General features: G+C 31.8%; 2 protein-coding genes across 2 annotated transcripts; one reads left to right on the top strand and one right to left on the bottom strand.

Moving 5' to 3' along the window:
• Window positions 1-359: 359 nt before the first annotated feature.
• On the top strand, window positions 360-5071 carry LOC110719371 (peptidyl-tRNA hydrolase ICT1, mitochondrial-like). Its single transcript, XM_021898291.1, has 7 exons — window positions 360-912; window positions 3138-3197; window positions 3279-3361; window positions 3727-3791; window positions 3882-3915; window positions 4297-4367; window positions 4511-5071. The coding sequence occupies exons 1-7, from the start codon at window positions 624-626 to the stop codon at window positions 4599-4601; spliced, it is 693 nt and encodes a 230-aa protein (XP_021753983.1). The 5' UTR covers window positions 360-623; the 3' UTR covers window positions 4602-5071.
• A 4345-nt stretch (window positions 5072-9416) lies between these two features.
• LOC110719370 lies at window positions 9417-11550 on the bottom strand. The gene is made up of 2 exons (XM_021898290.1): window positions 10865-11550; window positions 9417-10327 (listed from the first exon to the last, which is right to left on the bottom strand). Exons 1-2 carry the CDS (start codon window positions 10922-10924, stop codon window positions 9722-9724), a joined length of 666 nt encoding a protein of 221 aa, XP_021753982.1. The 5' UTR covers window positions 10925-11550; the 3' UTR covers window positions 9417-9721.
• Between the last annotated feature and the right edge of the window lie 1576 nt (window positions 11551-13126).

The raw sequence follows: 13126 nt of genomic DNA, 5'->3' as shown, positions 1-13126 counted from the left end.
GATTGTCAATGCATAGTTTCAGTCTTTTATATCACTTAACTAGTTTTTAGGCCTCGACGATGACTCGGATTATAACTTGAAACTGATCATTAATATAGGTTGTAAATTATGATTCAATTTTCTTGTAATTAAATTTGTTGTTGATATTGTCATTTGCTACATATTTAATATTTTGTATTTAAAAGATTGCATAAAAAATCACATAACTTGATGGTAAGACACAAGCTTTAGAACTAGAACTGAAAATATTAATTGAGATAAATATATTAAAATTTTACGTGATTATATTTTTCACTCAAAGAAAGTGCTCAAGTAGAATATTGTGAGTAGTGTAAATTCTCAAAACATTTGGGACTGCGGTGTAAAAGAGTACAAGAAATTACAATTTTTTTGCAAGAACATGAATATGTTTTTATTTTTATCTGCGAGAAAGTATGTACTGTCTTAAAAATCAAAAAAACACATTTCTGAATTCGACTTTCTACCCAAGATAATGCTCTCCCTAATCTCCACAAATCTATAAATCCACAAACAAAATCAACTGCAAATTCCACTCTTAATCATCACTACAACAAAATCATTATCTAGGGTTCAAACTTCAAAAATCTCACCAATTCACGAGAATGGCAGCCATTAGAATGACCACAAACATCCTTCTCAACAGCGTTTCAAAATCAGCGTTTCGGGCAATTTCAACCAAACGCGCTGCCTTAGCATTTCTCAGAAGCTCCCCTTACACCGGTTCCCGTAACATCAGCAACGGCGGTTTCCGGTGTGCTGCGGCGTCGGAGTACGGCGATGCTCGGAAGAAAGCGTCGGCGCGTTTTTCTCAGGTTCAGCAGCTTCTTGTTGAAGCTGAAGAACGTGCTTCTTGCGCCGATAACGAGCTGCCTCCTCCCAAAATCTCTCTTGGTAATTCTGTTGCTCCTCATTTCTAATTTTTGCTATTTAATGTTTGAGTATTAGGTTTTTTAATGTTGAATTGAAATGGGCAACAATCGAATTGTCATAGTATGTGATTGTTAGTTTAGCATGAATTATTTGTCAAGGAATATGAACTTAGGGTTCTTGAATTGAAAGTATGTGATTGATTAGTTTAGCATGAATTTTTGTTAGGAAATTTGAACATAGGGTTCTTTAATTGAAAGTGTGTTCTTGGTTAGATTAGCAAGTATTTTTGTATTGAAATATGAACTGGGGTTCTTTAATTGGTACTTTTTTGTATGTGATTGATTAGTTTAGCATGAATTTTTGTTTGGAAATCTGAACTTAGGGTTATTCAAATGGTTTTTGGTAACATCATAAGTGGAGACCAATGCAGTTATTTGTAAATGAGGATAGGTGTTAAACTGTTGATTGTTTTTCTAGTTAAAATGTAAGTGATGTATCTCTTGTATAGCTCTATTGAAGCTGTAAAAATTAATTACAAGTACTTAACTGTATGTACTGATTTTCTGTTCTGAATGTCGGCTTTGGTGGTCCTGAAGCATCAATATAGTGTTGCTATATTTCGGGAAATTCATTAGGTTGGTTATCTTTGAGGATTTTGTGCACAATGGTTTTGGACCTTTGGCTTATGAACTACCCCGTAGTTCTCCTTGTAGGGCATTGGAAATGAAATCTTGCTTTTAAAGAATTGATAACACAATGTACTTATGAATATTATGATCCCATACTGTCTTTTTTTTCCAAAGCTGTCGACCCAATTTTTTTTTATTAAGAAAAACTTCTTTTAAGCCGAATTCTGAATACCGATTTAGCGTACATGGGAGCTCATATTGGGTAGACAAGGGTCCACATTATGCTCATACAACGTGATTGTTGCTAGCTTGCTACATTGTTACTTAGCATAGACTTTATAATCTATCTTATAATCTGTCCTCAATCTCTATCCTTTATAATGTATTAACGAAACTTCATGCCTTTACATAAACTTGTTATCAGTTCCTTAACTGACATTCTATTCAAAATTGTGGGCTTATTACAGAATAGCTTTGTATCTTTCGAGTAGGTTATGCTGCTGCTAAAGTTTTGTTATAGCCTTATAGGCCATGGATTTTATGATCTGTGGAATAGTTCAGCCATTAGCCATTGGCCATTGGTCATTGTAAATAAACGTTTGACGTTTCTTGAATAGATAACAAGTTTTACTTGTGATTCTGTTTTGCTTACTCGTTTAATCCTTTTTGCGATCTCTTTGCCCAATTTCAAGTACCTATTAGGTGGAAATGAGAGCATGTGCTCTAAGATTGGGGAGATAAAGAGTCCATTTTATGTCTCCTACCAGAGTTGCTACTTAGGTTTAACTATATAATTGTCCTTGATTTCTGTCTTAGTTTTGAAAAGCGTGCCTAGGTGCAAGGCACGGTGAGGAGTGAGGCGTGAGAGTTGGCTGCCTGCCGCCTTGGCTATGTGAGGCGCAAAGACCTACAAAAGGCACACACCTATGCGCTTTTTTCTAGGTTGCTTATTGCACCTTATGTTTTAAGTAGTCATTGGCTAATTTGTTAGTTTACCATGTGACTTTGCAACTGTTAGGTTTACTTTAATTCTAGAGGAGAGAGAAACCCCATGTCCCCATTTCCGTTTGAAGAACCCTAGTTATTGATCACATAACCCTTTCACCATTTTTCTTAATTCCTTTTTTAGACTTGCTTAATAGAATCTAATATATATATATATTTTTTTTATAAATAAAGTGTGCCTCACCTACAAAAGGCATGCACCTTTGCCTTGTGCCTAGGCTTCAAGGACTTATGCGCCTTGCTCCCTTTATATTTTAAGATTTCCGTTCCATCGTTAGGCAAAGCAAGTGTATTTTCTTGAAGTTCATGCCTTTTCATAAGTTTCCTTTCAATCTCTGAAATGCTATTTATTCTTAATCATAGGGTGATTGTTGATCATCATTTCAATTTTAAGTTACTGCTGCAAAACTTTAGATAATGGCAATGAGTCATTGAGGAAAGGAGCTCTTCAATAACATACTCTGTATTAGTTTGTCCTTTTGCATTTATCGTTGAGCTAGTTGATCTTAACATAAACTGATCTTAACGTACTCCGTACAGTCGGCTAGTTTGTATCACCTATTTTTATAATTGATGTACAGCTGTCTAATTTGTATCATTGTATATCTGTAGAGCACGTGACTATGAATTTTGCAAGAAGTGGAGGGCCTGGAGGTCAAAATGTTAACAAAGGTTTGTTAAGTCCCTTTTTGTATTTAATAGTGAGCATTTTGAGATACTGTCATAGTTTCAGTGTTTAACTTTTTTATGCAGTAAACACTAAGGTAGACATGCGCTTCAATGTGAAAAATGCAACTTGGCTGAGTGAAAGAATCAGAGATAAGATTATGCAATTGGTTTGGTTCTTTCCTCGTTATTTGTATTATTTTTTCAGAGTAATATATAAGTCTATTCTGTCTTGTGTTCATATATTGAAAGATTTATGTCATTGTTTGGATACCTTATAGCTGGAGTAGGGCCTTTGTAATTTGTATTCAATGCAAGCCTCTGCTTTGAACATGAATGTTAAATACAGGGATGAATGAATATTTAACTAATTAATAATAATGAACTGGCGATGGAGAAATAAGAGAAAAAAGCCCCTGGGTTCCAACTTTTTGGTTTTAATTAGAGAATGGAGTTTGTTCCAATATAAATATCTGGCAGCACTTGACAACAATTGTTATTCATTTTGTCTCATATAATGCTTCTGGATGAACAGGAGAAGAACCGGATCAACAAAGACGGAGAGATTGTGATTTCTTCCACCAAGACTCGGACACAACAGTAAATTCCTTGCTACATAGTTTACTTTTGAATTCAGCTTTTCTATTGTGCACATTTCTAAATATCGTTTATTCTTTATCTGTATGTCAGGGGTAACATTGAAGACGCCCTATCAAAACTACAGGTGCTTAAATCTGCATTTCTCCTTTATTCTTGTTAAATATTTTAATTATTTTTTTGTTTTTCCTCTTCTGTTCTTCTATGTTCTTGTTTAAGGATTCATTGTGAAGTACTCATATGTCCTTGTTGGGTTTAGAAAGCTACAAATAATTCAGCTGAAGTAATTTTCTTCCTTCATACACACAATTGTTCATTTATTGGTGGCCACCAATTGGATTTAATGGTGAAGTTGTGTTGCCCATCGTGCTTTAGCTTCATTTTCACAAAGATATTTCATCTGTCAAATTCTGCCTAGTAGCTCTTCACTCACTTTCCGATTTGCTCAGAAGATATTTGTGTGTACTTAATCTTATCTTATATGCTTATTTTAACTTACTGAACCCAGGCAATTATTGATGCTGCTGCGTATGTCCCACCAGCACCTACAGAAGCACAAAAGAAGAAAATAGCTCAATTGTATGATTCCTTTCATATCCTCGTTTTGAACTCTCAACCATCTATATATTCTCCAACTTGCGATTCTTTGTTCGCTTTTATAACTTCTACGATGTCTCTTTATTATATGCATTGACATCAAGTTTGCTTGTCTATGGCTGAAGGTCTGCCAAGTCAGAGCAGAAACGATTGCAGAACAAAAAAGTCTTGTCACAGAAGAAGTCCCTCCGTCGAAGTAAAGGTAGCTGGGACTAAAACAGTGAGTTGAGATCCCACTTTGTCTTCATGAATTAAAGATGCCTTAGCTAGGTCATTAAGATTACTTCCTCCTCTGTCGGTATCTGGTCGGAAAAAAAGGAGTTGCCTCTTAGGGGATGATTGGAGGAGCTCGGTAAACTTTCTCTTCGTTGTGAATATATTAGGTAAGAGGTTGGTATTTGGTTGTTATCGGTTTCACGTAACATCCAACTGTCTATTTTCTGAATTAGATGCTGTGAAGCATACAGAAATACAACAGAATTCGACGATCTTTTGACTAAATTACCAGTTCCTTCTCATCTCATCTTTGATAACGGAATCTGTCGGTTCGTTAAATATTGCTTTCGGTGAGTTGGTGATATTGACAATTTGTATATTTGGTAGAATTAATGAATTTATACTTGTACTTTCATATATAGGTGCCGGCTTTCTTATGCACTCTAATTTTATTGCTGTGATTGTGCACCTACCACTCTTTTATACGAGTAGTATTCTAAAAGAACAAGAAGTACTCAAACCATATTTTATCTATATTGATTGATTTGATAAAAGGGTGATGTTACATAGCTTTAAAAGCCCCTTTTAATTTGGAAAAAGTAGTATTCTGTCATTTGATGCAACCCGCAAGTTTCATTAATCCGTTTATTATTTAGAATAAGAACAATTGATATCATGAAAATGTAAAGAATAAGAACATTATATATATTGTGAAAGAAAAGGGAATAAGAACATTATCTACGGAGTATTTCGAATAAAGAATAAGATCATCGGTTTGGATTATTTGTCTTACTCCGTTTTAATGAGGATTTTTTCACTTTTTGTTTCGGGTTGATCTTGAATGTTTTGATTTATGGATTAATAGTAAGTGGTTAAATTTTTTTGGGATGGCTAGAATTATGAGTTTTTTTGAAAAAAAGAGTATTCACATATCTTTTATTTATCTAAAATATGTGGAGGATACATTAAAATGTTAGAATTTTTTTTTTGAAGAAATTTAAAATGTTAGAATTAATTTATCAACACGCAGTTTTAAGATAAGGTTATAATGTGTTGATCAAATAACTTTTTTACCACGTTAGTATTATAAAACAAAAATCGTACTATATCAAAATTTAGGCTTTAAAAGTAAAAATGTCATTGAAGTCTTAGAGCTTAGAGGTAAAGATTGAGGATTTGTATACGATTATATTACAAATTCCAATATTTCTCTTCTCCAATTGTATTTGTACTTGTAAATTCGTTATGCATTATTACTTATTCAGACAAAAAAAGAAAAGGGAAAAAACCATAAAAGTTAAAAATGAAGTATGAAGTAAAACACTTTCCAAGGTAGAATGTAAAAGCAACATTTCATTTACTTTGACGCGTATTGAACATTCCTTAACCGTGTTTAACAAGAATACTCCAAGTCTAAAGACATTTGTAACTTCATTAACTCATGACGTACGTGAAAAGGTAAGCCAAAATCCACTAACTAAAATCAGAATTTTTAATGATATAAGAATTCAGAAGGCTGAAAATTACTCTAGTTTTCATTTTCCACAATCTTTTGACCCTGTAAAAAGGAGGTCAATATCTTTAATTTATGTGTCCAGTCTGTCCAAAATGTTACTATATGTTTCCACAAGAATATTCAAATGTAATGTTTTTTCTTTGGACTGAGTTTTCTATAATTTTGCTGTAAGCTTGTAATATGTTAGTACTTAGTAGTAAGCATTAACACAAACACGGCTTTTATAATCTAATCCACAATATGCTTTTATATGTTTTTTGAAGTAAAACTCTAATGAGCCAACACATCATGGTGATCGTCTTTTGGCGTATACGTATGGATGGGTTTATTAGACTCATTACTCGTTAGTATTAGTGGTACGGAGTACTCCCTCCGTATTTTATTACTTGCTTCATTTGCACATTTTGCACTATTTATTTTACTTACTTTGACTTATGTTTGTTATTTATACATAAAAAAAATATAGTATTGTAGGTACTTGTTGAAATCGATTCAATGAATAGATTATTAATTTTCAATTGTTAGTATTTATACTTATTGATAATTAAAGACATTACTGATCAAATATTTGTATCGACGTACGTGCTCAGGAGTAATGGAGCAAGTAATAAAATACGGAGGGAGTATTTTGTTTCTGTTTCATATACTATCAATATAATTTCATACTCCCTCCGTATTTTAATATTTGCTCCACATTTTTTATGCGGCCGTATTTTATTACTTGCTCCATTTTTTTTTGGAAACCTTTTATAATATTTTAATAATTTCTTCTCTCCTAGTGGACCCTCAACTATCATACTTAATATGTTCACATTCTCACTCCTCCCAACTATCATACTTTATTCTTCCACCAACCCCACATTACATCCTTCATATTTTATTATTTTTTATTATTTCTCCTAAAATTCCGCGTATTGAGAAATAGAGCAAGTAATAAAATACGGAGGGAGTAAGAAGTAATAATTTTTTTAATATATTATTGATATGTATTGAAATGAGTGATTTGTACTTCCTTTATTTTTTTTTTATACTTGCAACACTTTTTTTTTTCACATTTATCGATACATTATTTCAATCATTTATATTGTTAATTGTGAATATGTAAAAATTATAAACATTGGCTATTAAAACAGTATATCGAAACGAATGTGACAAGATTCCACATGACTATATTTCTGTTTAACCATAAATCGTGAAATCTAATCAAAGTAGAGTAAATAAACAGTGTAAAAGTCAAACTATTGCAACTAAAAAAACGGAGAAAGGGTAAATTTTACATAAATGCTGTAAAATTTGTACATAAACTTGAAATTTGGAACATAATTTTAAACAGTTGTAAACTTGTAATACACTCGGGATGACATCATTTTTTTTTTGAAAGTAAGACTCAGCTCGGGATGACATCATGAGATAAGGAATATTAGGCGATTTCTATTAGCTGTGTACCAAAAATTAGGAAATGATAAGTCTTAATTGGAATATATATATTGTGTATTGGATAAGACAATTCATCAAGCAAATATTAATCAATAATAAGAGATAAATGAAGCAAATGTAAAGTAAGTCACATATTTAAAAACGGAGGGAGTATGTATACTTCGGTTAAAAAAAATACTCACAATCAATTATAATTGAGAAAAACTTGCTTTTGTTGAGATCATGGAATTGGAGATAAGTACATATTCATGGCACTAATGTATTTATTTTTTGAAAAAAAATTAATTCAATAATAAAAGGTCATCCGACATCTACAAATGAAATTTAAATTAACAAATACATAAAAAAGAATCAAATAAAAGTTTTCTTTATTAAAGCTATAATCGTTGAGAATATCTTACATTGTGATACATCTCTCGCATACATCGCTGAAATATTCATGGCACTAATACGAGTTATGTATAACTTTTTTTTATAACTTGAAATATTTTTTTTCTAATTAACGTGAAATTATGAAAACAATAATATCATTAGCAACGCCGCGAGATCCTCGATATCCTCAACCACCCTTACGCAACATCACACCATAGCTAGACCGACAGTAATACTTAGCCATTTTCTCAGCCAACCTAAGCTAGCTAAGCCACTCACTTGCTTCATTGTTTGCCCTATGCCTAGCATTACCTTTCTTATAAATACAACGAAAATTCTTTTTTGATCATTTAAAAGTATATACATATGGAATTATTTATATTCTACGACGTTGGCTTAGTGGAAAGAATTTGGCCTTTTCACTAGGGTTTTTTTGGGGTGAGGATTCCTTCCCCTTCACTTTGATCATAGAATTTGATTTGCAAAGCTAGACTGGATTGATATATGAGAGATTGAGAGGTGTCGTCAAATATCCTTACACTGCCACTACACAAATTACTCGTTTGGGCGTTATATTTAGTAATCAATTGGTTTTGACTAATTGGCTTCAAAAAAAAAAAAAAAACAATTGGCTTTGACAAATTTAAACTTTCCTTTGTGTTATTTGATTAAAATTATCTAAATTTATTATTATATAACTAATTTTCTTACTAATTATCTGCAAGCTAAAGTAGTAAGTAAACAAAAACAAATTAAAATGAAAAAATTTGTACGTATTGAGCTAAATTATTCCATAATCCTATTTTCCACTCCCTCTTATACTTGCTTTAATATTTATTTTTGAATTTTAAACCCAATTCTTTTAGTTTAATCCATCAAAACAAGCCATGATATAAAAAACTGGCATGCTCCCAGTAACTTCAGTATTGTTGCATTTATAATGCGCACGTTTAATAGATATCGTATATTCTCAGTAATATTCCTTCAATTTAATTTAGCCAAACCCAATATTCAGCATTACGTGCAACTACTGCTCTCAGCTCTTGTATCCTAATTGCAATTACTCAATCGGATTTTACAATAAATTCTACAGTTAAATTTAGTTTTGAAGCAAATAATTAATTATAGACAAAAAAAATTTCCCAAAATTTGGTGTAAGTAAGACTATTTAGAAAACAGTTAGGCAAAACTTTCCGTGTGATGACCATAATGCCTCACTTGAAATAATATACTTCATCAAAGAAGTAAGCCCTAAAGTTTAAACAATAAAAAAACCGACATCATATGACTACAAAAGAAGCTCATAATAGTTCTCACATTGATCAAAAGCCTTGAAAGTACTTTGTATTACTTAGTGTGACATAACTTTTCCGAACATACAAAAGTATACTCGGTATATAAGTACTACGTATATGACTACATCATGAAAAAATTGAAACATGCATGTCGACTAATAAGTAATAACATGTTTAAAACATAACCAATTGTCATCAACAAGTCTATGAACAAAACTTCATAATCACTCATTTTAAATTAGTCTGTACAAAGATATGGCCTAATCTCAATTAGACCATTCATTATCATAAACTACACACTTCTGAAACATTTGCATGGATGTCTCAGAAGCAACAAAGTCATTTATATTTACATTTATTACTTAGTCAACAATATCCCCTTTTCCACTCCCAAAATAAATAAATTAAAATAAAATAAAGACACATTCCTTTTTTCCCTAAATCACGAATACTAGTTTGTTTGTTTGTTTTTTTTTTTTTTTTTTTTAAACATAAATATCTCAGGTAGTTCTGATGACGTGTTCCTCACCAGATATCTGATCCACATGTCTAATCCAACGCTTCTTCTTCGTTAATGGAGCAGACCCACTGCAAGATGCTGCCACGTGTGCGATATCTAACCCCGGTCCTACGGGTAAAAAAGCAGTGCGTACCACACGATATTTCCCTCCATCTAGAACTCCTCTCCACTTAAACCCAGACGACGCCGTTTTAACCTCAGCATTTTTACATACCAAAACTGCCCCTCGGTTACTTAACCTTGCTAACCTTAAGAACCTCGAAAAGTCTCTTCTTCGACTATCCACCACCAAAAAGTCAACGCCTTCGAGTTCGGACATCACTTCTTCTGGTTCTCCGACAAGAATCTCCGGTGTTGGTACGCCGTGTACGACGGATGACATGGCTTGCATGTAATCAGACCGAGAGCGGTCGTCGGGTACTACGCATACGTGACGGCCGCCCGTGTGACGGGCTGCGATGGCGAGACCGATGCTTCGAGGGGTAAAATTGCCATTTGACCATGTTTCTACTATTAGCTTTGAATTCCATCCTGCTGCCATCGCTGATATTAGTTCTGCTACTCCTGATTCTTGGTACAATTCACACTGCCATTTCAAAACAATATAAACACGTTAAGATCAATTTTTTTTTTTACCAAACAGAAAAAACATTTAGAAACGGAGATAATTAACAAGTTGTTTATTTAAAAAGGTAAATGAATAATGTTAGATATTTTTTTTTTGTCTAAAACTTATTACAAAAGTACTCGTAGTTTTTAATTGAAAGTAATAAAAAGTTACGGAGTAGTTAGTTTCACAGAAATTCATTTTTTTTGGAAAAATATTTACAGAAATTCATAATCAAATGAAACTTAAAGCAAAAGGAAAAAAAAACTTCTACACGTTTCTTGATAAAAGCAAAATATATCTTGAATTTTGAATCAGGTGCAGAAATACAATTAGATATTTATTTTAAATTATTTGTTTTTATTCAATGAATTAACCAAAACTGGCAAAACCTAATTTTATGTAACTTAATTTTTATTTAAAAAAAAAAAGGGAAGTAGAAAGAATTATCAAGGGGTTATAGGATCAAATAAACCAAAAGTCACACATAAAGAAGAAATGAAAAGAAAAACTTACAGATTTAACGGTATCAATATAAGCTTTAGAAGCATTATCAGGAGACCAAACCACCTTCATTTTAATCAATCTTTATTTTGATAAATCTTTCAAAAAAAAAAAAAACGAGATAAATGAATTCACTTCAAAAAGTTGAGTTGTTAATTATCTTCTTGTAATCGGTAGATGATAGCTGGTAAAAGATGATAAGAGCTTGAGAAGAGAGAGAAAATAGAAAAGAGGAGAGAGAAAGTGAAAATATTTTCTTGGGGAATAAGCAAAATATGTGTGAAAATAGAAATGAAAGAAAAGAAGCGACTTTTTAGGGAGTCACCTATTTCTCCTTTTAAAGGGAGAGGAGAGAGAAAAATAAGAGTTGACAAATTGTATTGGTGTGGGGGTGAGTGTGTGCCGCAAATCCTACGTGTTTTCAAGGATAAGCTCTTTTTACTATGGGCGGAGAGGAGACTAGACCAACGATGAATTCTTCTTGCATTCGTTGTTTTTTATTTGTATTTTATATAAATTAACAAATTATGTGAAATTATTATTATTATTATTGATATTAATTATGATCAATATTTGACTGACATTTTTCACATTTGTTCAAGGTTATTATATTTTTTTTTTCTTTACATTTTTCTCAAGATTGATTAGTAATCTTCTCCATGGACCAAGTTACCTTATTAGCTACTACTTTTATGGCTAAGCGATGACGATTTTAACTTGCCTTTTGTAATCTTCTACATGGATGGATTTTTGTCTTATTTCAATATTGGTAATTTTTTAGTCATTGCATATCAAAAATATTTTATGTAAAGGTTATGGTTCAACACTCTTCTACACTGAACTCTTTTTAATTTAGTCATGCACACCCACATGTAATGTTTCGTATAGAGCCAAAGTGTAATTTTAACACTCTCCCACATATGTATACAACTCCACTTGGTCCAATGTATATTAGAGTCATTATGGCCGCCCCTAGCTTTGATATAATGTTAAATATGAGTTTGGGCTTCTTCAAAAGGTCAAGGGAGATTTCATCTTTGTACCATATTATGGTAATTGGAGTGACTAGTTGGTCTCTCAATCATATAAAGTGCTTAATTCTCTCTCTCTCTCTCTCCTTTTTTTTTTTTTTTTTTTTTTTTTAATTTTTTTAATCAATGTATGTAAATATTCACATGTATTGTTTAGGAAGATTGTGCATCAATATTTTTGATGATATTTTGGTAAAATAAAATTGTATAATTTGATATTATAAATTTTGAGACAAATTTAATAAGAACTCGTATGATTGTATTTAATAAGATCTCGTTTAATATCGCTATGGTTTTCTATTTTTTGGTTTTTGTTTTTCAAAATCATATGATATATGTCATACATTGAATTAAAAATTAATCACTTATTAAAATCATGATAATTTTGAAAACTGACAATAGAAAAGTGAAAACATCTTTTTCTTGTTTCCTGTTTTTGGTTTTTTTAAAAAAGCAGGAAACATAAAATAAAAAAACAAAACCAAACATGCCCTAAAATAATATGGTTGTTACAAATGGATGAGATATCCCTACCATTTTTTGCACAACGCGAGCATGAACGAGCTAATTATAAATGACCTCAATGCCACATTTGTTAATTAAACATGAGTATAAAAACACAAGACGCAAAACGAACCTATCTTGTGTCTTTGTTTATCAACTTTGATTAATTAGTAAGAATAAGTTCTAATATATGGAAAGAAGTTATTTGAATCAATAATATATCAATTTATATCAATAATAATCATCCAAATAAGTAAAATTTATTTTTAATGGTATAGAAATCAATCGAAAAGAACAGGACCAGCAGAAGAGCGACGAAGTTTATTAATTTAATAATAACGGGAAGACAATTCTTATATCACATCACTTTAACATTGATATCCTTACAGCTCAAACGTGAATTTTGTAATCCATTGTCGACATAAAAAATAGTGTAAGATTTTCTCTTGCATGATTATTATTATCTTACGTACACTTGTATAGTTGTATTGTTGAAGATGATGAGGATTTTTTTACACTAGAATGAAGAATGAACGATCCACGTTTATAGTAGGAGTAATGTCGTCTTATTGTCTTTCTCCAATTATTAATGCAATGTATGCAAGCACATGGTTTTTTCGCACTCAATTCAAAGTCTTATTGAAATGCTAGTTACTCAGGGTTTATTATCATAACATCATTCTACTTGGATCTGATTGGCACATGTCTTCCTTTTCATGTACTCCGTCTATTTCTTTCA

The sequence above is a fragment of the Chenopodium quinoa genome, unplaced genomic scaffold, assembly GCF_001683475.1.
Source record: "Chenopodium quinoa cultivar QQ74 unplaced genomic scaffold, ASM168347v1, whole genome shotgun sequence".
Lineage (NCBI taxonomy): Eukaryota > Viridiplantae > Streptophyta > Magnoliopsida > Caryophyllales > Amaranthaceae > Chenopodium > Chenopodium quinoa.
This window is presented reverse-complemented; position numbering and strand designations above follow the sequence as displayed.